Source organism: Eptesicus fuscus, chromosome 16, assembly GCF_027574615.1.
Source record: "Eptesicus fuscus isolate TK198812 chromosome 16, DD_ASM_mEF_20220401, whole genome shotgun sequence".
In the NCBI taxonomy this organism is placed as follows: domain Eukaryota; kingdom Metazoa; phylum Chordata; class Mammalia; order Chiroptera; family Vespertilionidae; genus Eptesicus; species Eptesicus fuscus.
Window position 1 is genome coordinate 2,413,307 of NC_072488.1, and position 25,967 is coordinate 2,439,273.

Sequence of the window (25,967 nt, forward strand, 5' to 3'; positions counted from 1 at the left end):
TGTGCCGCAGCACAGCCATGGCGCAGACGCTGAGCTTGAGCCGCTGCTGGCGACGCGAGCTCAACGTCCCGCCGGCCCAATCGGCCACCCCGGCCACCTGGATTCCCGCCCCCCCCGTGCCTCCTGGCCAATCGCGGGCATAGAGAAGGTACGGTCAATTTGCATATTTGTCTATTATTAGATAGGATTATTAGGTAGGATAGTGTCTTGCTAGTATAGTTTATAATTTTAAGAGAAATAAGACAGGAAAGAAATTCACTAAAATATTAATGCTGCTTTCCTCCAGGGGGAGTTATATGGGTGACTCCTTTATATTCTTTTCTATTTTACAAATGTCCAATACTGACTATATACTATCTTCTAAGTCGGGGGAAAAACAAGTGTATTTTTAAAGTGAAAATTAAAAAACTCTAAGTTACTATCAAGAAAATGTAGGAGCAATTTATCAATATTATCTCTGCCTTAGAAAAGCTTACCTTAACTTTCTTTTTCCACGTAGATCTTTGCTTCTCCTCCTCCTCCTCGATTAACTTCAGCGCCAGCTCTTTGTTAACTTTTGGCAATTTCTAAGAGAGGAAAAGACAAGCTGTGTTAAAACACCTACATTTTAGTGTTGAAGGTTAAGCAAAGCTGAACAAAAGCACTCGCCATCCCAGCCTCTCCTTGCCACTGCGCGCTCACTCTTCACTCTCTAACAAACACTTAACAGCACCCTGGAAAAGGGAAGAAGCAGTCTTTTGCACGGAAGGAGTGTGTGTCATTTTTAAGCAGCGTTCGTTAGAAAGGACTGGACGTGTCGGGGATGCCTTCATCGAGAGGGGCAGCTAGGGGCCTGGGAGGCAGGAGAGGCGGCTTGCTCGTCCCCACCTGCTTGTTGCTGGGTTGGCATCGCATGAAGACACTTTTCTGCCTGGCAGCACCAGGTGGTTCCAGGGGGCAGGGGGTCCCAGGAGCACCCTCGTCCTCCCGGAGGCCCTCAGCCCAGCAGCTGCCCTCAGAGGTCTGTGCCCAGCCCTGAGCCTGAGCTCCATGGGAACTCCTCCTGCAGCCTGGCCTCGCTTCTCAATCCTCGTGTCCTTGTCTTTTCAGTTCTCTACTGCCTGGTTAACATTCTTGACATTCAGCTCTCTCTGCGAACATGACTAGAGTGGTCTGACTGCTCCCTGGACCCTGCATGGTCTAATGCCTACTTCCTGCGACCCAAACAGCCAGCCTGAGACTCAGCCTGATGTCAGTAAGCATTGGAGATGAGCAAAGGCCCAGCACTCCAGAATCCGAGCGGCCACTGGCAAACACCGCCGACTTTCTTAGGGTTGACAACAGCAGTCCCCCTGGCATGATTTCCCACGATACCATTGCCACAGAGTCCATAATGACAAAACCCTCGTGATAAATAAAATATAATACCAAAAAAATTAGCAAAAGATGGAAAAACTCAGAAATGGATGACAGGCTTCTTTGAAACAATAACATGAAAATTAAGTACTTTTTCTCTGGCAAATTCAATGGTGAATACAATATTTACCTTTAATTGGACTCTCTGTGCCCGTGTTTCTTCTATCTTCTGTCGGATCTTATCTTTCCTATATTCTTCATAAGCGAATGGATTTACCATCAATTTCACCTTTTCAAAGTAAAAAAATTTTTAAGAATTGTATTTAACAACACATTTCATATTCACCATAACTACTATGTCGGAGAACAGACAGATCTCTTATAAATCATGAGTATGTTTTATGAAAATGCAAATCAGTAGAGAAGAAATGTCTACAGATTGCTCATTAGTCCCTAAAGTAACTGCACTTTTGTACTTACCTTGTGATAGAGTCTTATGTCCATGAAAAATCCATGCATGTATGCCCGGAGAAAAGGGGATCCGATGAGATGCGTGAGCCCTGGGGAAGTCAATCAGAAGGGGGCAGGCCCTTAGGGAAGCTCTTACAGTAATGACTGACATTCACTTAGGATGTTTAGACACTGCTGCGTACCTCTCAGGCACTGTCCGCCTCAGTCACCAAGGAGCCGAAAGAGGTACCATTATTATTGCCACTTTACAGATGGTGAAACCAAGGCATATGAGGTGCAGTCCGCTGGCCAAGCCACAGGAGAGGTGGGATGTGGGCCCAGTCTGTCTCCAATCTCATGACATTGGCCACGGTGCTCCCCGCCCAGCACTTCCCGCAGACATAGTATTCCACGGACACATCTTGGAAAATACCATGTTATAGGATCTGGTAAAGGCCATAGCTGGGAAAAGTCAGCACTTATAGAAAGCCTTACTTCTACTTTTAATATAAATTATTGAAAAGGTTTTATATATGATGGTAAAATCCGTTGAAAAATGATAACCAATGGCTTATTTAATATTAAACTATATTTCTAGTATCACTTTTGTTGAATATCATATCTATTTGTACAGTTTTAAAAATGGACAGTACAATTACATTTTAACAAAATATATCTAAACTTTTTAATTACCCTCCTCACCCAAAACAAACAGTAAAGAAACTGAAAAAGCAGCCAAAAGTACTAACATGATAAAGACTTTTGCTGTCCGAGTGAAGAAGGGGTGGGTCTGACATCCGGCCACTGTGAAAATCAGACACCGAGGAAGACCCTTCGGCAGGAGGCGCCCATTTCACCCCATTTCATTCATGAGTCTCCTTTAAAAAGGCTCAATACAACTCCTTTCTTTTTGTAAATACATTTTATTGGTTTTTTACAGAGAGGAAGGGAGAGGGCTAGAGAGTTAGAAACATCGATCAGCTGCCTCCTGCACACCCCCCACAGGGGATGTGCCCGCAACCAAGGTACATGCCCTTGACCGGAATCCAACCTGGAGGACCTTTCAGTCCACAGGCCGACGCTCTATCCACTGAGCCAAACCGGTCAGGGCCAACTCTTTTCTTTTTAAACATTACAATTTAAAGAGCTATTAGTTAATTATTTTCTTGTAAATTTGCATGAGGCATTAGAAAAAAACAACAACCAAAGGAATAAAAAGTAAGAGATAAATCCATTTTCCTACTTGATGCAATTTGTGTAATCTATAGTTGGCCTTTCAATATAAAATGTATATTTTTACATATAAAATTTTTAAATGTATCTAAACTCCAACTATCAGTTTTTTTCTTTTAATTTTGACTCTCCGGAAATTTGGGGGGAAATGTCTCCTTTTTCCCCTTTATCCCTTTGCCGCGGGGCTTCTAACGTTTAAACGTGTGCCTGTCCCTCCCGTCTGGAGTTTCTCTCCGTCAGGCTCCCATCGGGCAGCAGGAGTGGAGCTCACAGGCTGGCCGGGGACCTGCCGTGTGTCTGGGCAGACCCCCTTCGGCAACACGCACTGCACACCGTGCTGGAAGCGCGCTTGCTCCGTTCCCCGGGGAGCTGAAGGGATGGCCGGGACGGCAGTTCCTTACCAAAGCACAAAACGTAAAGCGCCTTTCTGACGGGACTGGGTAGGGAACATCCTGCCCAGATCACCTGTGCTATGAGATATGGGATAAAAATAAAGTTTAGAGACTCTATTCATCTATTTACGGCAGGATGCTTTTTTCACATTCAACTGCAGTTGTACAGCTACTTGCTCCGAAGTCAGCTAAGCTGCCTACTCGTGTGGAGAGCAGACCCTATGCCTTCCCAGCCTCAGGAACCAGCCATGGCGTCTTTTCCCCCCATCGAACCAGAGTTTCTGGGCTAAACATGTTCTTCCGCGAGGCTGGCGTGGCTGAGGTGAAGAGCATGGACTCACGGTCTGACTCCCACCCTCACACTCACTACCACGGAGGCCTGTGGCAGCTTCCTTTAACCTGGGTCTCCGTTTCCTCACCTGTAAGATGGAACCGTAATGGCATCCACTGCACAGAGCTGTGAGGACTGATGAGGAGATACCGCCTGGCACACGTAAGCCCCATTCAAGTGTGGATATTATTAGGAGGCCTTCCTGGGTTTGTAGTCTTTAACCCTGAAGTACCCATTAAGGTCTCCATATTGAGGAGTCAATCTATGGGTTCTCAATTTTGAATCAGGTCTTTTCAAAAGCAGACCCGACAGTGAGCCAGAAATCATTTACTTGCAGTCTCTAAGATAGTTCAAAACCTCATTATATTCAAATTGTACCTGAAAAAGTGAATCATCGCTTTTCTCTCTCTCTCTCTCTCTCTCTCTCTCTCTCTCTCTCTCTCTCTCTCTCCTTACCCAAGGATATTTTTTCCATTGTTTTTGTAGAGAGAGTGGAATGGAAGGAGGAGGAGGGTGCAGGGGGAGAGAGAGAGAGACAGAGAGAGAGAGAAACATCTATGTGAGAGAGGCATATTGATTGGTTGCCTCTGGCCTGTGCCCTGACTGGAGCCGGGGATCAACCTGCAACCCAGGTTCATGCCTTTGACCAGGAATCAAACCCATGACCCTTGAGTCCGCAGGCCAATGCTCTAACCACTTAGCACAACTGGCCAGGGCAATCACTGTTTTCTTGGCAGATGTATTTTCTATATACAGGTAGTACGCTAAAAAAAGTATTCCTTATTTAAGATGCAGAAAACTTCAGTAGATTGAACTTATCTGAACCTTTCTCTAAGCACAGATTACAAATTTAACAATATGTACTGTGTTTAATATCTGATTTGGCAGAAAGAGAAGATTTGGAAAATCAGATAAACATTGATGCCACCACTTCTAAAATGTTCAAAATTCCCCTCCGCGAAACAAGTAGAAATAACGTAATTCTATAACCAGTTTATCCTAATTTCTTTTCTTACCTAAATTCTCAAGGTCCTTCCTGGTGACGAACTTGTAATCGTCGTACACCGTGCTTTCTGGGTTCTCTTCCAACTCTTCCGTCAAGTTGTCCAGGAAGGAGCACCACCTGGGAGCGGGGCCCAACACCTGCCGGCGACAAACGGTCAGCAAACGGACCTGCTCAGTCACCGAGAGTCAGCGCTTTTACCGCAGGTCTCCCCAAACAGAACGCCCAAACCCGGGTTCTATCGGAAGTACTGAAAGCAACTGCAACACGCACTCAACAAGTTCCTAATGGGAGAGACTAAAGTAGGAAACATCTAGGCTTTAAAGGGGAAATCTCACTTGGGTTGGGATACAGAGATAGTGATGAGTATTCTTACATCAGAACTAGGGGAATATAAGGAACAGGCACTTCTAATAAAAGTCATCCATTCACTTATCACCTTGTGCATTCAAAACAATACTGGAATCTACAGGAGTACTTTGGGTATATCAGGTTTTTTAAGTTTGCCACTCATGAAAAACAAAAGTCAAAAATGAAAATTACCTTTTTTTCAGGGGTTTCAACTAATTACTTAATAATTATACCTGCTCTATGGTCCACTTCACTTAATTCATTAAAAATTAAAATTTTGTGCAGAAAATTCTTCAGAATTAACCTGCACTGCAATGCCAGGACCCACGGGTTAGTCCCGGTGAAAGGTTGAGGAACAAAGGCCTGAGCAGTTTACACCCAATTAATACATACGAGTGAGTGGCGCTCAGGTTGTGACCCATGAACTGCTGGTGGCTTTTGACTGTCGGGGCTCTGACGCAGACGCCTCCCTCACAGGGGGAGGCTGACCCCAGAGGACGCTGGCCCCGTGGGGAGCTGTGCTGGTGAAATCCTCTCTGAGATGGGCTTTCAGGAGCGAGGACACTGGCCTGACACAATGGAACTTCCACTGCCTGCCTGCCTGCCTGCCTGCGAATTCTGACAGTAATCAGTACACAGAAACCATAACAGAAATGATTAATTCCAGCTTAAACCGTGGGGAGAAGGAAGGTGGGAGGAAGAGTTATAACAAAGAAAGGGGCCCCCTAACGCCCTCTGCAATAAAAAAAGACATTAGGTACAGCCGTGTTACCTTTCCTGATGAGAAAGGATGCCCCCCCCCCCCCCCCCCCCCCCCCCCGCCCCAGAGCTAACGGCGATGGGCTGGTGAACACGAAAAACAACTCTTAGTGAGCACAGGAGTCCTACTGAGAAGTTTCAGGTTAGCACAGTCTGCACAGTGTTACAAACAGAGATTCTATACACCAAGTGGCTTGACTCTAATCCTAGAAAACTAACCTTCAAGAAATGCAAGGCATCTTTTAAAAGTAATTCAATGTACAACACTTTTTTTTTCTTTTTTTTTTTACTTTTTTTTTGTTGTTGTTTTTTATTTAAGAGAGGAAGGGGGAGAGAGAAAGAGAGAGAGAGAGAAGAGAGAGAGAGAGAGAGAGAGAGAAACATCAATGGTGAAAGAATCATTGGTCAGCTGCCTCCTACACGCCCCACATTGGGGATCGAGCCCACAACCAGGGCATGTGCCCTTGACCGGAATCGAACCTGGGACCCTTGAGTCCACAGGCCAACGCTCTATCCACTGAGCCAAACCGGCTAGGGCCAATGTACAACACTTTTTGAAGAAACTGCTAGGATTTGAAGTAACTGAGGACAGTAGTTGCAGCCACCAAGTACCGATGCCACATCCTCGCCCACAGAAGCACGAGAGCGCCGTGCAACCCGCCACTGCCGGGGCCTCCGGAAGCAGCGTCGGTCTGGCCGCAGCACAGACGCGCGCATTGCACACGAGCAGACACACTTAGTCGTTCAAAGCAATGCACTGAGCTCGCAGGGCCCACAGGGAGGACGGGGAGGGCTGCAGAAACCAGGCCAGTGGGACACTGAGGACATCTGAAAGGACTCAAGACGGAATGAACGCCTGAGCAAGCTGGGAAACCACGGGCCCCGTCTGAGAGCGAGAGCTCAGGACCCCAACCACAGGGTCCCTCATTCCACCAGCCACGGTCTCCCATGCCAAGCTCCCCACACCCTGGTGTCCGACCTCAGACAGCAGCCTTCCCTCTCAGACAGGAAGGAAGTACACCATCACCACTCCTCCAGAATGTGCGATCCACGGCACGGCCCCTGAGAGGAGGGACTTCATCTGCTTTAAATGATGGATTTCCAGGACCTACAACACTGCCTGCTAAGCAGTAGGTGGTCAATAAATATTTCTTAAATAAACCTGTTCACACAGAAAACATGCACTCAAGAATTCATGTGAATAAGGTACTAAGACAATGTTTTAAATTGTCCAGTTGTCCGTATTCAGATTAAAACATTCCAATACCTCACTGTAACACTATTAGATCTGAGGACCCTTTTGGGTGAAGTCAGACCTCTTCTGCCTCCTGGCACGCAGGCACTGGTCACTACAAACCTCGCAATCAAGAGTTTCACCTTCGAACCTTAAATCAGTCATAAACACGGGCTGAAATATCAAAACAGCAGACCAGACCTGAACTCACTCTCACGGTCCTTTTCCATCATGTTCCACAAACGCCTTTTGATTCCAATGGACCTGCTCTAACTGCCTCTCAGGGACAGTCTGGTTATGGTAAATAACCTCTGCAATCAGTCACGGTCATTACATTTTATAGGAGGAAATATTTCCATCAAAAACAAAATGAAATTTAATGGGCTGATTTTATTAGCCACGTTTCCCTAGTTCCTTTTCAGAGGGAAAAAACACATCAGAACCATAACAAAGCTGGGATTACCGCTCTAAGTGGCATCAAACCTCAGGGTTATCCACAGAAGAGCTTTTCTCAAGGTCTACCATGAAGGTGCCCCAGCAGTGGCCGCACAGCCAGTGAGGGGGCGTACTCATGTGCACTGCTGTGCTGAACCCAGAATGGCCACAGTATTAATTAGAGGGTAAAAGTCCCTGCTATTTTCATTCATGAATATATTAAACCTTCAACTAATCCTTAAAAATATATTAACTTACTTCCTAATTTCAGGCTTTACAACTTCAAGTAAACATCTCTGAACCACTGGTATACTATTACTACTACTTCAAAAGTTTCTAGGTTTCCAGTATTGTCATTATATTGCTATATTATACTAGAGGCCTGGTGCACAAAATGCATGCACTTGGGGGTCCCTCAAGCCCAGCCTGCACCCTCACAGTCCAGGAACCCTCAGGGGATGTCTGACTGACAGCTTAGGCCTGCTCCCGGGGCCTAAGCCGTCAGTCAGACACCCTTAGTGCTGTCATGGAGGTGGGAGAGGCTCCCGCCACCACTGCTGTGCTTGCAGCCGTGCGCCCGGCTTCTGGTTGAGTGGCAATCCCCCTGGGGAAGCACACTGACCACCAGGGGGCAGCTCCTGCATTAAGCGTCTGCTCCCTGGTGGTGTGTGTCATAGCGACCAGTCATTCTGCTGTTTGGTCAATTTGCATATTAGCCTTTTATTATATAGGATACTTCGATCAAAATGGATTACTTGTTTATCTACATTTTTATGCACCTTAAGAGTTCTGTTTCAGAAAAAGGACTGTTCTATTTTAAACTTCTATTATCTGTTAATGTCCTTCCACTTTTTATTTATAAAAATTTCCTAAAGTCACGAGTCAATAAAAGTAGAGAACTGGGAATTGCGTCATTAAACTGCTATAAAGGGATATTATGGGTCCCTTAGCAACTTCAACGCCAATCTTGTCAACCAATCTAAACGGAAATATTTGGTCCTCCAAAATAGGAAAGAATCTTTATCAACATGCTATGGGAAGGCCTCCACTCACATGGAGCCAAGTATTTGCCTGCTGTAACCCATGAGGCAGAAGAACCAGTGTTAAAGTACATAAAAACACATGCCACGTGCCCGATCATTTGCCTCGATTATTACAATCTGCCTTTAAAATGTTAATTATATGTTTAATTTTAAAACTCCAAATTCTCATGTATTCTGGTAATGGACAGACATGACTAAGGGTGGGAGGAAAGAGGATGAATATTAATATTCTGAGGGAGCTGACAGAGAAGGGCGCTCTCTTCTCCCACTGCACCTTTGAAAAACTGCTGTGCCAAACCTGGAGCTGTGCTAAGGAGAATAGAGACGGGGCGGGGCGGGGGGGCAGCAAGGGAGCGGGGGAGGGGGGAACCCACCAGATGAACAGTTAAACAGATCAAGGGGGATGAAATAACCACCACAAAGTAAAGTATTATTAATATTATTGGGGACAAAGACCCAAACTATACCAATTTAGTGTAAATGCCACCATTGTTCAAGTTACTTATAATGCTATGACAAAATAATTTTCCTACTTTTTAAAAAAATATTTTTTTTATTGATTTCAGAGAGGAGGGGAGAGGGAGAGAGAGCCAGAAACATCAGTGATGACAGAGAATCACCGATCGGCCGCCTGCTGCATGTCCCCTACTGGGGACCGAGCCCACAACCTGGGCATGTGGCCCCGACTGGAACTGAACCTGGGACCCTCAGTCCCCAGGCCTACGCTCCATCCACTGAGCCAAACCAGGCAGGGCATTATTTTCCTACTACTAATATAAAAGAAAATAATTAATAACATAGAACAGCAATTAAATTTGAAATTATCTTGTATTTTTAACTAATAATTAAAAAACTACAGCAACTAAGAAAATTTTTAATTACTCCAGAACTGTATCAACAGACAATAACTTTGAATGGAAATGAGCTTATGTGTGGAAGCTTTACCTGATATATAATTACATGAGGGCGTGTAGAAGTATATAATACAACCAAGCACATGCAGCTGAGTTTTTAAAATTTCTTTAAAACTTTGTTCAGCATGCATCACAGCAACCAGTGTGAGGTGGGGCCTATATCGGAATGCTAATCGGAAAGAGAACGATAATAGTGTTGGAGAGCATAGCTCACATGGCTGAAGGGCTAGAAACAGGCGCAGTATATCTATGAAAGCAGCAGCAGTATATCTATGAAAGCAGCAGTGGAATGAAATTCAACAGAAGAGCTGTTTCACATACAGCAATCTTTGTGTGGAAGGACTAGATGGTTCTTAGTTTTCTTCATTCATTCAAAAGGTTACGTGAGCATTTACTAAAAGCAGTGCTAGCTGTCAAATATAAGTAAAACGAGTTTGGAAAACAATGTTGTGATTGGTGCCACAGAAGAGAGATTTTTAAATGGTTCTGAGGACAGGAGATCAAGAGAGGAGACACGCTATCTTGAAAAACTCGTAGAGGTCATGATTTTATACTCAGTAAAACACAACTGCCATAGTTAGAATTTAATGTTACATAAAATTAATTTTTTGCATTTTAAAAGGCAAGACAGCATGTATACTGTGTATTACAAAATGTCCTCCGTGGGTCTAGGCCAGTGGTCCATAATCAAGCACATCAGTATCGGTGATTCGGGATAAATAAAGCTAGAAAAAGCCTCATCTGCACATGGAAGGTCTGAGTGTTAATGAAGCTCAGGCTCGGCTTTGCCAGCAATGAGTTACAAAAGGTTTTCCAGGGCTTTTTGGATTTCAGAATTGCAGCTCAGAGAGGATGAAGGTATATTATACTGTGAATATCATTGCCCACTGTTATGATTAATGATAATTTTTCTAATTGCATAGCCTGCAACCTCCAGCAGGATTTTGCCAACTAAGAGGACCGACTCTGCAATATGTGAACTCACAACTTCCCTCCTGTTACCGAGAGGCACCACTAGCAGCGGCACGCAGTTTCAGAGTCTGACCGCTGGGCTTAATAATAACTGCTCACAGGCCCGAGACGGGGAGAGCCGGGGGAGCCGGGGAGTGGCACGCTCTGAGGCATGTAACTGCATTTGCCACATAACGAGCTGCCTGATTGCACGCCCAAGTCTATGTGCATTTTGTGAGTAATTATGAGTCATTTAAAGGTACTCTACTTGTCGTGCTTTGTTCACTCATTCCTAAAAATCAGATTAGCAAAGAGGCAATTTAATTTCAACATTTATTTTAAAAGAAGAAAAATTATTATCTACTATGATTTCAATTTTGATTTAGTATCTGAAAAGTAATTTAGGCACTGAAATGAAATCATCAGGATTGCTTATGCCAGTCGATCGATCCGACAGTTCCTCTCTGCAGGGCTCTGTGAGTACCAACAGGCCTAGGATGGCGTGCCTGTGCCCAGGCAGGGAGTCAGGGCACCCGAAGCAAGCACTCAAACACACAAATGAAGCTGAGTGTAGCAACAACCACAGAGAACTTCCAGTTAATAACGGCATGGTAACTACATATTTTTATCTCCCCTCTGTGCCAAGCCTAGTTAAAATTACAGTAAATGGATATAAAAAAAAGCATTAACCTTCAAGGACAAAAGGAACAAGAGAAAATACAGAGGTTAAGGAATTTAAGTGGTAAGTGTCGGGGTTTCAGAGGTAAAGAGAAAGGAGGGCGGGGTCTTTGAGAGCCGGCACGTCCAGACTCCTGTGTCTGGGAAGATGGCCTGAACGGAGGGGAGTGGATGGCGCGGATGAGCGCCCAGGTCCCACCACCCCTAGGAGACCGGAGGGTGGCTGCAGAGGGAAGGCAAGCTGCTCCACCCAGTGAGACTGGGCAAAGGTCACTTGAGCTGTGGGGCTGAAATCAGCACAATAAATGGCAGTTATCAAACTGTGTGGCCCTCGGCTCTTTTCTTAACTAAACTAGTGGCCCGGTGCATGGATTCGTGCACATTGAAAGGAAATTAGAAGAAATATTTTAATATCACTATTCTCCCTTTCTCTATAATAGAAGTGTCAACCAAGTTCACGATTGACAATGACAGATGGAAACACACACGTGCGATTGGCACCAGCGAGAGCTTTATTTGTATCGCACATGTGCGAGTAACTTAGCCTTTTATAGATATAGAATAAACCTGCTTAATTAGACCTGCTTTCTGATGTAGCTAAACTTTTTCCAGCCCAGTGAAGCACCCCAACTTCTCTTTCAGGTAACTGTCAGGAACACAGCAGTAAATATCAACACGAAGCAGATTATTATTGTAGATCATGCAGGGAGAACAAAGGGTGAAATATTTAACTGCAGCAGTGTTTGACTATATTCTGTGCAGTGAGAAAACCTGAAGTCATTTTCAAGGCCCACCATTTCTTACTTCTTTTCAGTGGGGTCAAGTTTCTAAGCTTTCTAAATCTCTGTTTCCCAGCTAATAAAAAGAAAATAAGATTCTACCGAGTCTCCTATCTACCTACTCCAGGGCTTCTGTGAGGATCAAATGAGATGAGGCACAGGAAAACGCTTCACAGACATTTGGTTAAAGTGTAAAATTTTTGCACCTGGCTATAAAGCAAGTCATGTTCCTGGGCTGAAGAAACTCCAAGGAGGCTAGTCGCTAGGGAGAGGAAGCCAGGTGTTGCTACGTGACGTCATTACCCGGCACCCACACGACCGTTTTGGGCTGGCTGGGCTGTGGGCTGCATTTTGCGCCATGGGGTCTTGGCAGCATTGGCTGCGATTTGGTGAGGTGTCACTAAGGGGTGGGGGCAGGGCCTGTGTCCCACTTGGGGGAAGCCGAGTGTTGCTTTGTCGGCACCAGGTCCGTGGTGTAGTTTCTTTGTAAATGGCCAGTGAGCATCCCAGCAGCTCCTGCGTTGAGCATCTGCCCCCTAGTGGTCAGTGTGCATCATAGCAACCGGTCGGACGGTTGGAGGGACACTTCGCATATTAGCCTTTTATATATATAGATAGGAAAACCACGTTTCTTTCCAAGTCTCCCATTCATTCTTTCCTGAGAGCCTGGCCTTGAACCTCTGCTACAATCCCCGTTTGATGTTGATGGTCGTATTACACTTGAAATCCCCTGCAGTTTCCTGAGCTCACACCCACAGTTTACAGTGACAATAACTCCAAGCAATGACAACCTCCTCTACTCGCAGCCCTTTCCTCTCCCAATGCCCCCGCTACACTAAAAGTGCTCAACCTCGACAGCTATGCCCCCACACAGGCGCACGCACAACCACCCAGGGGGCTAAAGGCGCTGGGCCAATTTTCTCGTGTGAGAAAGTGTTTATCTTTTGATCACGCACCTGGTAATGAGCACTCTCAAGACCTTGTTTTGTCATTTTATTCCTGCCAAGAGTTACACAGATGGTTCAGCGTGCTATCCTGGTTACCCCATCAGTGGTTTCCTGGTTCTAATCTACTTCCTTGTAGGGAAAGGTATTTACTAATAATTTTTCAGCATATCCTTTTGCCTTCCAATTCTTAATTCTGTAGTCCATGTGAAAACTAAGGGTAGCCTAATACAGTATTTAAAAATATCTAGAGGTGGAAACTTGGCAGAAACCAAGGAAGAATAAATTGCTTTTAAATTCATGTATACTTTCCCTCCAGGTTACACATCTCAGCAGTGCTATTCTAGGAGGATCAAAGACACTCAGCAGCTACTGTTTATCTACAGGGCACCATGCATGCAACTAGGAAATCCTGAAGGATACATTTTAAATTCCAGCAAAGTAAAATTGGCCACAGGTTTCCAAAGAAAGTTGAGGCGAGCATTGCTGGCAGAGCAAAAGAAGAGGGTAAAGAAACCCAACTTTGACTCACAGCGAATAAAATGGGGCCAACCATGAATTGTTTAAGTAACTCTCTACAACCCTAAGTAGAATATCTGTTTCAGAGTCTTCCATCTATATATCCCACTGTAAAAAGGCTTCTCATACATGACGATACACCATCCTATTAAGACCTACGACATGTGTGCACGCAGGGCTGTGGGAGGGAAGCAGTGTGCACACGGCATTCATCTATTCTGAGAGACGTCTCAGGATGGATCCCAAAAACGTCATGTAAAATCTTTAAAAAAGAGAAGAGCTTTACAAGAAAAACCACGAACTTAATGCAGTCTTTCTGTTCAGAATGGGAAGCTGTGTAGTTTGGTGGGGGAGTGGTGAGAGGTAAATGACCACCTGCTATGGCTGAACCAAAACTTTAACTTTGGGCTCCCTGGCAGCCACGGTAAAGAGAGATGCACAATAGGAAGAAAAATATTCACTTGATAAAGGGGCGTACACTGCTATGTCTGAAAGAGAAACTCTCTGGGAATTAAACTCAAGAAGAACATCATAGATCTTTCTTTAGGGACTCCGACACTGAGCAGTATTTCTTTAAAAGAGCTTTACAAAAGAAACTTCACATGGCTGTTAAACATCAAAGGAACATACCAAACTGTAAGCTGTAAAGGCCAAAGTAATGTGGTCCAAGCAAGCAGCCGATGGCCTACCTGGGCTCTGGCACAGTTTAGAGATGTGCAGGCCAACACTGTAGACACCAGCCACATGTGGCTATTTAAATTTAATTAAAATAAATGAGATGGAAAATTCAGTTCCGTGGGCACATTTCAAGAGCCGTCCATGGCTAGCGGCTACCATGTCGCCGGAGCAGATCTAGCATGCTGTCACCATTGCAGAAGCTTCTACTGCGCTGGCTCACAGAATTCAAAGAAATGGGTGATAGACACGCATGAAGAGGACACTAGGTAGATAAACCCTGACACATCCACACAATACACACTCCGCAACCACACACCACTGGAATCCAACGCGCAGCACCCAACGCCGCGGAGGACGTGAGCGGCAGCACGCCCCGCCCCGCTGGTGGCAGCGGCACTTCGGAGGACGGGCATCCTCACAAAGCTGAACGCTCGTCTACGACCTGGCGACTGTGCTCCTGCTGTTTATTTACCCAAAGGAGTTGAAAATTGTGTCCACACAAAACCTGCACACAATGTTTAAGTGCCCAAACCTGAGCAGTTATTCAATTGGTGAATGAATAAACACATCGTGGTACATCCAGTGGAACAGTATTTAGCAATAAAAAGAAATGAGCTATCAAGCCACAGGAAGACACAAAGGAAACAAAGATGCGTTACTAAGTGAAAGAAGCCAATGTGAGAAGGCTGCATGCTGTATCATTCCAAATAGATGACATTCTAGAAAAGGCAAAACTGGAGACAGGAAAGATCAGTGGTCGCTGGGGTTTGGGGAGGCAGGGAGAGATGAAGAGGCAGAGCACAGAGGATTCTGGGGCAGTGGAACTATTCTGTATAATACACAACAGTGGCCCTAGATCACTACACATCTGTCCAAGCCCACAGAGTGCACAGCACTAAGAGTGAGTGCCAATGACCTTGGGTGATAACGTGTCAATGTAGGCTCACCAAGTACAACAAATGCACCACGTGGCACAGAGTGCTGACGGTAAAGGAGGGTGTGTGTGGGTGTGTGTGTGTCTAAGGAATATGTGGGAACTACATATGCCTCTCAGTTTCGCACTGAACCTAAATGTGCTCTAAAACAGGGGTCGCCGACCTTTCGGACCTCATGGACCACCAGGGTCCGTGGACCACCGGTTGGCGACGGCTGCTCTAAAAAACAGTCAACTGAACGAATGGGTGTGTGATACAACCAGGGACAGCTAAGCCAAAGCACAGACAGGCGGATCTTTCACTCTGCCTCACCTCCGTCATTTGCACATTGTTTTCCCAACCAGGAGTAATGCTCTGTTCAACAAGAACGTAAACATGTAACTACAAAAGACCTGTGCCAACGTGAAAATCAAGTACTCATTCCTGTTTGACCGTTTGCAACAGCCTTCTAGAGCAATCTGAAATGCCAGTAACACAAGCCAATCCCACCTCCAACCCTCCAGAACCCATGGGGGGGAAGCTGATAACATAGTATGGAAGGGAAGAGGTGGGTAGAAGGGGGTTCATTATATTTCTCTCTACTTTTATGTACATTTGAAGTTTTTCTGTAAGTTTTAAAGAACGAAGTATCAATACTATTCATGCTCCCAATGAGCATGTATTGAGAGCCTCGGAAGCAGCTCACGGCCCTGGGCACCAGGGACACAGCCAAGAGTGAGACCAAAGTCCCCCTCACGGAGCTCTCAGCCGAGCACATGGGCATGAGAAGACAAACGAACTTTCTTGGGATTTGAGAAAAACAGAATCAAGGTAAAGACAATGCAAGTCCTAGAATTTTTCTATTATTTTCTGCATAAGTTGGGCCTTTTAAAATAATGTGGCCCAATTTCTTACCTATTTGTATACATTCTATTTTTAAGGAAAAGACCAAACACAACAACAAACCAGAGTAGGTAAGGGCAGTTACCAATGAAACTGCCACGTGACTCCAGCTGCCGGGCACACTCAGAAACACCCTGGTTGTGAGCACTCGGTTCTGTCACCACCACCCACGTGGCACGGCGAGAACCCGACAGCAGATTCACTTCCAAATCAAGTTGGTAGAGAGACCGACTTTACCAAGGTGTAAGCACCAAGGTGAAGGGACCAGCCAGAGCTGGGAGACAAGCCCTTTGTCAACAATGGATTCCAACGGAATAGCTAGGACCTGAATAGGAAGTTGCCGTTTATTTTCAAGAAGATGGGCATGCCAGATGTGTGACTGTTTAAGCAAAACAAGCATCATCGGATGCATTACAGATATATGTCATACGTGCATCAGATATCTTCATATGGAAATTACAGGTAGTTTTGCCGAGGCAGAACGAAATTAACTTTTGAAAATGTGACAGGAAGCTCAGAAAATTACTTCCTGAGTGTCACACATTAATGCTTTCCCTGTGTCTGCTATTCTTGTGACCCAATAATCTTTAATGGGAAATGGAGAGGATTTCCTTTGCTGAGAAAAACGCCTCGGATGCTCTGCTACTGCCTGAAGGTGCTTAGATGGAAATAGGAAGCCACATTTCCCCTCGGCAAAGACACAAACAACTTGTGTGTAGAGAACAGAGTACTTTATTGCCACCTGACTTTCGGGCCTCACTTCCCATTTGATAGTTATGAATATGCAACTGAAAAATTACAAATAGAGCACCAAGCCTTATAAAGCCAGTTCACGCATAAGATAAAATTAAACTAGGACAGATTTGCTGAGCTTGCGTTAGAAAGTTAACGCCTCACCCCTTGGCATCAGCTTTGCGTCACCGCTAGAAAGGGGTGATGGAAACCTGGAGTTTGGAATCGAACTGTTCCACTACCTGCTAGGTCCTGTCTGTAAATGACTCACACTCCCCCCGACCCCTCATAAAATTGGGTCTTTTACCTTTCATAAGATGTCTTATCTTTCCAGATCTTTCTGAAAGGCTTGGTTTGATCTTTAAGATGTTTTTCTTGGAGAACAAAATTAAGCATATGTCCCATTTGCATTCTTGTGAATCAAGACATCTAAAACATACGGACCTTTGAGCTCAAAGGTGAACTCAATGAATTGTGTTTCTCATTCAAATTTGTCTTTTTCTTCCCTTTAGAAGTTCTGAAAGGACAGCCCTTCCCTCCCGAATCCTCAGTAATGACAGTTTTCTTCAGTCCAATGCCCCAATATTGTCTTTACTTCACATCAGGCATCTTTTTCTCATGATCTTAGTCTTTTTCTACATCCCAAAATCATGCCTTCTCAGATGGTGCCTGGTAACATGATTCCTGAACTTTCTCTGACCCTCACCCTGAAAATATTTCTCCATGAGCACTAAGAGCCCCAAAGTCACCCCTCATCAGACCACCCTGTCTTTCCCCACCCCCACTCACATGTGGATCACTGCCAACATTCTGCTTAATATCTATTCCTTGGCTGAATAAAACTTCTAGATTTTTTTTCCAGATGCATTTTTTTTCCAGATGCTGCTTGCTGCTCAGCCCATTCTGAACTTGCTAACTATATTATTAATACCGTTTCCCTTCCCCTAATCTAGCCATTGCACTGACAATTTCTGAAGTTCAAGCTCAATGTTTGAACCTCTTACCTAAGATCAGGTTCTGAAGTCAAGCAGGTAACCTAAACCCTCAGGGTGTCCTTCAGCGAGCCTAAAGGAGCACCCTTCCCGCAGGTGGGAACAGGGCCAGACGCAGCGAGTGGCCTGGTCCTACCCAAACCCCATGTCTTCAATGACCGAAACCACATGCGGTGTGGTGACACTGAGCGAGGTGAGGGGCCAAACATCTTTTGAAGAAAACAACAGATTCAAGCAGCCTTTTCAAATGGCTCATCTCACCCACCGAACACAACAAATAATACAGGACTGCTGCCCCGTTTTCCCAAGGCGACTCGTAACGAACCCTTCCTGAGACAAAGGGGAGAGGCACTGGGCACAGGTGATGACGCTCTAGGGAGCTGGGCTGAACTCTTCGCTGAAAAGGCTCTTCCTCAAGTTCAGTCTGGACCTGTGCCCACCAAGTGGAATGGGTAGCTGGGTGGCTACCTAACTGAAACCCCTCCTTTTCTCCCTCCCTCCCTCTGTCTTCCCCCACTCTCCAACATCCTGAAGGACTTAAAAGTGACTACAATAGTCCTAAATGCAAAGTAAGTGTAACAAAAATAGTAGTAAGCATGTCTCTGACTAATAAGACTATAGTTTTCTTATCTCCTTTCCAATATTTAAACATTTAAAAAATAACTATAGATGACTTTCATATTCATATACAAAATCCTCTTTTTAATGATCTCCAAGACTCACAATAACATGGGGAATATTAATTAACTGGGGGAAAAGCAAGATATGAATGATGTTTCTGACTACGATGGAAAAATACAGCGAAGTGTCAGTGTGTTTGCTTTTGGATGGCGGGAAGGTGTTTAAGTTTCCTTCTACTTTCCTTACTCGCCATTTCTATAGCGTGATGAGATAATGGGGGAAATGAACTTCACTTTTAAAAATTTCTTATTTTATCAACTAGACTGCATCACTGCTTTCTGTTGCAATAATTAACAGCAAAACCAATGGCATGCAATAGTTCTTTCTCATCCTGCATTTTATGGTTTGCAACAGATTCAGCAAGCCTATACTGCATTCCTGAGAGATTTTCCTTGCTCACACAGAATCTGCCAGAACCTTTCTGTGCACCTTTATTTTGTTCAGAATCACATCTCTCTAAAAGCTTTATGCGGGAGTCCACATAAAGGCCCGCATCCACATAATGCCAGGTGCTCTGCCCCTGACCCCTGGAGATTGGTGGTTGCAAAAAGTGTAGCAGCAATAACCAGATGGACATCGATCACGGACCATGCACCGTGACACACGATGAAAAAGCTCGTCTATTGCGCACCACTCCTTACACCACCACGCCTCTTCTGAAGGTCAAGAAACTAAAGCTCAGACAGAGTAAGTATCTCGGTCAAGGTCACGGAATATGTAAGTGTCAAAGCTGATACTCAAGCTCGGGTCACACTAATTCCGAAATCTAAGCTCTTTCTCCTTGCAATGTGAAGGAAGAAATGTCTTCAGATCCAGTTCTGCCATTTGCCCTTGAACAAATAATTGATTCCTCAGCTGAAAATTAAGGGTTTGGATCAGATGACCTCGAATCTCCCTTCCTGCTAGAATGTTCTGTTTTGAAAGCTCCCCCGTTCTTTACGGCACACAGAAAAACCCTCAGGTGTGCAGACATCTCAGCAACTACTTGTTCAGTTTGTGTTCTGTCTTGTGCATCCTTTGTATGCTGGCAAATCCCCCAGGGAGCAATTTTCTCTGCACCTGGTACCACCTCCCTATGCCAGGAGAATATGCTGCTTTTGGCTCTGTAAATGGGGATTTCTAACAAAATTACTCTGGCACCATGTCCAGCAGCTCTCTGCTTAAACAAGCATTTTAGATGAAAATGTGATCATCACTTTTAGGGTTCTACATGCACACTGATATATTCAGGGTCATCTGAACATACACTAGTGGGCCAAAGAGCGCTCGTGTCTGGGGATTCTCCAAATATCAAGTTAGTAAATGTAAGTGAGCCGGCAGAACTGGCTTTAAACGGAAATGTATCCACTGGACCAATCCTGGTCCGACCGAAACCCAAATCACAGGAGGATCATCCCCAGCACTCCCAGCAGCTCCAGCTGTGAAGCACAGGGTCACACAGGAAGGAAAACAAAGGTACTGCTTTCAAAACAGTCCAGTCCTAGATACACAGCCAACTTTTGGACAAATTTTTAAAATGATCCAACAAAAGTTGTGTCCTTACTTCAAGTTCTCCTTTTGTATTTTCTGTTAGCCTTTAACAGAATCACCATGAAGTCTCTGGGACAAGGCACTACTTTGAGAAATCTGCCAGCACTCCCAAACCCGGCTGCATCACACCAGGGTTCTCAGATCTGGCTGATTAGATGTATTGTCAGAGCAAAGGAACTGATCCTTATCCTACCGTATAAAATTATCTTCTGGCATACATGTTATCGGGTATGCCAGCAATCAGCTGCCAATGAGAGCTTCAGGAGCCGGGGGTACACGGGGCTCGCCTTGGACCGACACCAACACCGGCTGGGTTTGGATCCCGAAGGAGACCCAAGTCCCTCAGGAGTCCACACAGTTGCCAACAGTGCTAAGTACAAAGAACCAACCTAAGATTAAATTACATTTCAGAAAAAAAAAAAAAAAAATTACATTTCAGGGGAAAACCAAACCTGAAAAACAATTTCTGGCGTTAAGTCTCAGGAGTTGCAGGTGAATTAGGCTCTCGAATTTAAAGAGCAAATGAACCAAATAACAGATCCTGGTCTCTGAGGAGGCCAGAGAAAGTCCATCGACACCAATAAAAGAGAAATATGCAAATTGACCATACCTCCATGACACCCACCAGCCAATCAGGAGTGTGTATGCAAATTAACCCACCAAAGATGTTGGGTTAATTTGCATATGCAGTCACAGAGCGAAGACTGAAGGCTCCGGCCCAACTGAGGACTGAAGAGGCTTGTCTTCTCTGCTGCGGCCAGAGCGGAGAAGCCAAGCCTGATATATTCAGGGTCATCTCAACATACACTAGTGGGCCAAAGAGTGCTCGAGGCTTGGCTTCTCCACTGTGGCCAGAGCATAAGGCCTGGGTCCCAGGTACCGGAGGAAAACCGGTGCCACAGGCAGGGGAAGGAAGGCCTATTGCATGAATCTTCATGCAACGGGCCTCTAGTTGGGTCATAAAAGACTAGCTAGCTATGGGAATCTGTAAGTGGCAGAGTGAGTGATCAGGACTTGCATTTAATCTATAATGAGTTAAGTATTCAATGAAGATGGTATCAGAGAGAAAGGCAAAAATTAACAAGCTGAAAGAACATTAGGTTGTCTTCATTTTTTGCACAGCCCCGAAGGGGAAAGAGGTTTCCTGCCTGATTTATGAGATGCTAATACAAATCGCAGCCCAAGCCTCCTCTGCATGGCATGAGCCATGTATTCAAATTCTCTGGTCCTGGAGGCCTCAAGTGAGCCCTGTGCCAAGCATCGGCTCGGGAAATCTGATGAAATCTGATGAAAAATGGCAGGCGTTCAGGCCCCCGGGCTCGCCTTGCTTTGAAGGAGGATCACAGAGAGCAGGTTCCAGGCAAAGGCCATGGCACTGAACCTCACTCGGTGCGAGGCAGCAGGCGGATGTGGGTCAGGAAGGAACACTCAGGACAAGTCCCAGCACCAGGCTTAGCTGAGCACGAATAACTTGTGCTCGCACTGTCCCCACACGCACAGTCACCTGGGAGTCGTCTCGGGATATTTCTCACAGCTTTCTGTTAAATCGGAATTAGAAAGCTGACATTGAGGTCTTATAAGATAAGCTAACACCTGTCAAGAAAGCCGTTTCTCACCACCTGGCTAGCATCCGCCCTCTCACCCAGGCTAATTAGGGTCCTCTCTACGTGGAACATAAAACCCACCCTGAGAAATAGACCTGGAGAGTCCGAAGTGAGTAACGGGTCCCCTATAGTTCTGATTCTGTAATGGAGGTAATTAAAAATGCTTTAAGTCATTTTAAAGCCTTAGAATACTTTTACGAATACAAATTTGTATGTAAAATCTGACTTTGCACACATAACATTATTATCATAACTGAAAGACGGTATATCCAAATATTACAGTACTTAAGAATATCAAGGGGGAAACAGTGGTTTTTCTTTTCTTATACTTTGTAACACTTGGAATGAGTAGGAATGTGCATACATGGTTTGCATAAACAAAACCTCCAGGAGTTCGTTCCTTTCAAAGGTCCTTTATAAAATGCAGAATGCGAAGGGGAAGAACTTGCTACTCCCTTCCCTTCCTGGACTCAGAGATGCCCTCCTCACGCACAGTTACCACCGGCGGCTCCTGCCTCTCCCTCACTCCCCACCCACTCGGTTACCGGCCTGCCTTCCAACCTTGACGATCCCCCCACTGCTACCCGCACCACTGCCACTGGGCACCAGCGGTGAGATGGCCTCACCACAAACGTATTCAGGGCTGCCCCCGCCCCCCCCAAGGGGCTCCTCACCTGGTCAGCAGCCCTCCCAGTGCAGCCCTCCACCTGAATGCTTTCCTCTCCCACGCTGACTGCCAGCTCCGCCACGGGAAAGGCTCCGCACTGCGGACACCGGCTTCCGGGCAGGCGCTGAGAACTAAGCACAGCAGGCACTCCCGGAGGAAGAGCAGAGACCTCCCCCAGGACGAGCAGTGAATGTTCCAGGGGGCTGACCTGGGAGAAGGCTGTGATGGGGGGAGGGGAGGCCCTTCTCGTCATCGATGTAGGTCCCCCTCGATAAACACCTCGGACATGTGCCATCTGGCAGCTCAAGGACAAGGAGCCTCTGAAATGACGGCCTGCCATCAGATTCCTCTCACACTGTCCCAGAGCCCCACGAGCTCGCTCCAACAACGCGAACGGAGGCCTGGCCCAGGTAACACAGGCACCTTCCTCTTCCTCCGGACGGACGGACAGACGAACGAACGAGAGCCTATCTAACCCATCTTCCTGTGGCTCAGCCAGTCTCCTCCCACAATGCAAATCATTGCGGCTCAATCCCCAGTGGGAGGCAGCCAATCAATGATTCTCTCTCATCATTGATGTTTCTATCTCTCTCGCCCTCTCCCTCCCTCTCTGAAATCAATAAAAAGTTGTATTTTTAAAAAGGCCCATCGGAAACGTGGGGAATTTTCATAACTGGAGGCTGACAGTGGTTCTAAAGAGCTCGCCACTCTAGCTCTGATCTTCAGCGCCCTCACTCTCCCCTTCGCAGATCTCAGAAAAGGGCGATGTTTGCCGACCATAACCCAATGCCAACATGTGCTCTGCGGCATTCTGTTCGGATCGTATTCCCCACGCTCCTTTCCTACGTTACCTGAGAGGTAAAGGCGGGGATGCTTCCAGGGCGGGTAAGAGGAAAGTTCTCTAAGAAACAAACAAACAACAGGCAGGACTGCAACTGCATGCCATCATTGCTCATGTCAATACCAAGTTTCTTTTATATGTTTTTTATTTTATTTTATTTTTTAAAAATATATTTCTTTATGGATTTCAGAGAGGAAGGAAGAGTGAGAGAAACATCAATGATGAGAGAGAATTATTGATCGGCTGCCTCCTGCATGCCCCCTACTGGGGATCGAGCCTGCAACCCAGGCATGTGCCCTTGGCCAGAATTGAACCCAGGACCCTTCAGTCTGCAGGCTGACACTCTATCCACTGAGCCAAACCAGCTAGGGCTATCACTTATTTTTAAAAGAAACTAACTACAGTGAGATGACCAGAAGAGTACTAGACTTTTATTTCAGAATTTGACCTTGATCACTAATAGCTGAAAGTGAGATTATGAAATACCTGAAAACAAATGTAAATCTGAAGAAATCTGCCTATTTCAATGCGATATGAAGTAGTTTCCCATAAAAGAAAGGTGACGCATTATTTTAATGGTTCCAGGAAGCAAAGTGAACCACGGTGTGTAACTTACACAGCTGCATGCAGACCCAAAGTCCCTCACTATGTCCAGTTTAGAAATAAAGCACCCTTCCCTCTCCTATTTGTATCTGAGGTCCTCTGTGTACTACTTACCGGAATGTAATAGATGCCCATCTTGGGGGTTTCATTGGCGGTGAGAAGCATTCCTAAAAATAAACACAGCAGAAAGGTAAACACGTGGGAAAAGAAAAGTATCCTTTTCGACTTGTTTTCCAATTTGCAACGTTGGAAGTGCTCAGAGCACGGAGCACACGGCAGCTGGGCGTCAGGCCGCGGGGCTGTCCCTGGCCTCCTCCATGGGGCTCCTCAGGGCCAGGGAGCACCTGACCTGGCTGGGAAGGAGCCTTCCCCACAGAGCGCGCAGGCCCACACAGTGTGCCTTCATGTCTAAGGGGGCAGTTTACGCTTCAGACACACCGATAGCATGGAGTGTCAATGTGCTCTGTTATCCGTAAAAGTGAGGAAGCTAAGAGGAAAGGTGTCTTTCTGTCCATCAGGAACCACGGGACCAAGGTGAAGCATCCCCACCAAGTGTCACAGCGAAGCAGCTCCTCATGTCTGCATTCACGTTCACACCAACCGGACACAAAACCACTTACGGGGAACGCTACGTGGAGCTACACCTGGAAAGACCAAACAGCATCGAACAGCTCCTGCGATACAAAAATAATTCACTCTCGGGGGAATTTTAACAGACTAACCAACAGAGTAGGTAACGATTTAGTCTCCTCGGGCCAGCATTTTAGGAAAGCAAAATTAAAGCAGGGACAGCTTCCTGGCACCCAATCCAGGTTTCCCTGTAAGCCCAGCAGCGGCCTCCGAAGCCCCCTCGGTAAGGAGCCAGCGTGCCCGGTGCCTCAGCTGCGCCCTCTGCTCTGCGCCACATCGGCCACGGCCTGCTCCCAGTCCCCGAAGCTGCTCCCCAAAACAAGCTGGAATCAGCAGCCATCGGGCGTCCCTGAGGATCCCTCCGCGCCTTCACATGGCATCTCAGGGAACCCACCTGTGAGGTGAGCACTGCCGTCACCCCTCTTCCACAGATGAAAAAACAAAGCTCAAAACTGGTCCTGTCACGAGCTAGGGAACTTAGAGCTGAAGTGCAAACTCAAGAGCTCTGTTTTTTAAACACTTAAAAATCAACCAAATTATACTTGTTTTAAAAATCCATTCAGTAGAGGAATCCACAGAGCGAAGATGTTTGGATTATCACACCAATAATCAAAATTAAATATGCCAAATGCTAAGGACAATGCTTTGATTCTGAGTTGTAAAAAGTATTTTTGCTGCTTTTGTTAATGCAAAAGCCGTGGAAGTGATCTTACGCGGTTACAGGACTGAGACGTTGACAGAGCCGAGGTGAACTGTGATCAGAAAGCAGGCCTCTCAGCCGAAGCCCATCTGGGACACGACTCCAAAGTGGGAGCTGGCCCTGAACTGGGACCCACCCTCCCCACCACAGACACCCACCATGAAAACATCCAAAGCATGCGGCGAGGTCAAGAAAAGCAGGAATGTGTGTCTAATTTAAAGCAAAACAAAAACTAGAGACATTCTCACAGCTCGTACTCATGTGGGCTCCTCATCTGGCCCTGGAGACGGAAGCTCCCTGAGGTCGCGATGCTACCCACGTCTCAATGGCAGCAAGGCCGGGGCCTCCGGACCCTGAGACGTGAGTAAAGACGACGTTCTGGGGACTGCAAAGCCATGTCACAACCAAGAGAAGGCTCTTGCCGAAGCAATCCCTCCGCCTGGCTTCACTGGCAACCCTCAACACTGCACATTCAGCAGCGAAGGTTCCACGAGGGAACACAACCACATCTCCCCCACAAACCCCAGGAAGGCTCTGATTACACCAAAGCGTTCAACGCACCAATGTTCCCACCGGAGCAGGATCTCACTTGGCCACATGTGGACAGAGACAAGCTGACCTCTGACTGGAGGTCAGGCCTGAAACCAGCTGTGAAGGAGGAGACGGCCGCACCGGCCCGGGGAGGTAGTGCAGCGAGACAGAAGGGAGGAACCCGTGCCAGGTGCTTTACATCCCACGTGCTCAACTCTGGTCTAAGTAGGGAGCACGTGATGTCCCTGGGTAGGGCCCCAAGGACATGACAGATGACCCGAACCCCTCTTCACTCTGTATGGGAGGACACTGACGGAATAAGGGGCGACTTCACATTTCACAGCAGAGCCGTCCCCCCCCCCCCCCCCCCCGCTCCCCGCCGCCCTGTAAGGCAGGTGAGCTGCACAGCTGTGAAGCCTGAAGCAGGTCTTCCCGAGCGGAAATCTGTTCTCTCCACCTGTGGTTCTGGAACCAGCGATTCAGACAGCACAGGGCTGGGGCGGGGCTCTGCCCGCCGTGAGCTCAGCAAGCACGGATGAAGCTGATGCGCACCCAAGTCCAAGGGCAGCACCGCCTCTCGGGCGCCCTGACCCACAGAGGCGGCTGAATG

The 25,967-nt window shown here is 46.3% G+C and overlaps 1 protein-coding gene across 4 annotated transcripts in view; it reads right to left on the reverse strand.

Annotated features, from left to right (window-relative positions):
• The window catches only part of NOL10 (nucleolar protein 10), a 112,659-nt gene that overhangs the window by 61,970 nt on the left and 24,722 nt on the right, over positions 1–25,967 (reverse strand). For all 4 annotated transcript variants that reach the window (XR_008558499.1, XR_008558498.1, XR_008558500.1 and 1 more), the window contains exons 13-17: positions 23,611–23,663; positions 4,758–4,884; positions 1,816–1,895; positions 1,526–1,624; positions 477–566 (exon numbers count right to left, since the gene is read on the reverse strand). Coding sequence is in view for 1 of the 4 variants with exons in the window: in XM_008138373.3 (XP_008136595.2) it covers positions 477–566; positions 1,526–1,624; positions 1,816–1,895; positions 4,758–4,884; positions 23,611–23,663 (449 nt within the window). In the remaining 3 variants the exon portion in view is untranslated. The remainder of the gene's footprint in view (positions 1–476; positions 567–1,525; positions 1,625–1,815; positions 1,896–4,757; positions 4,885–23,610; positions 23,664–25,967) is intronic.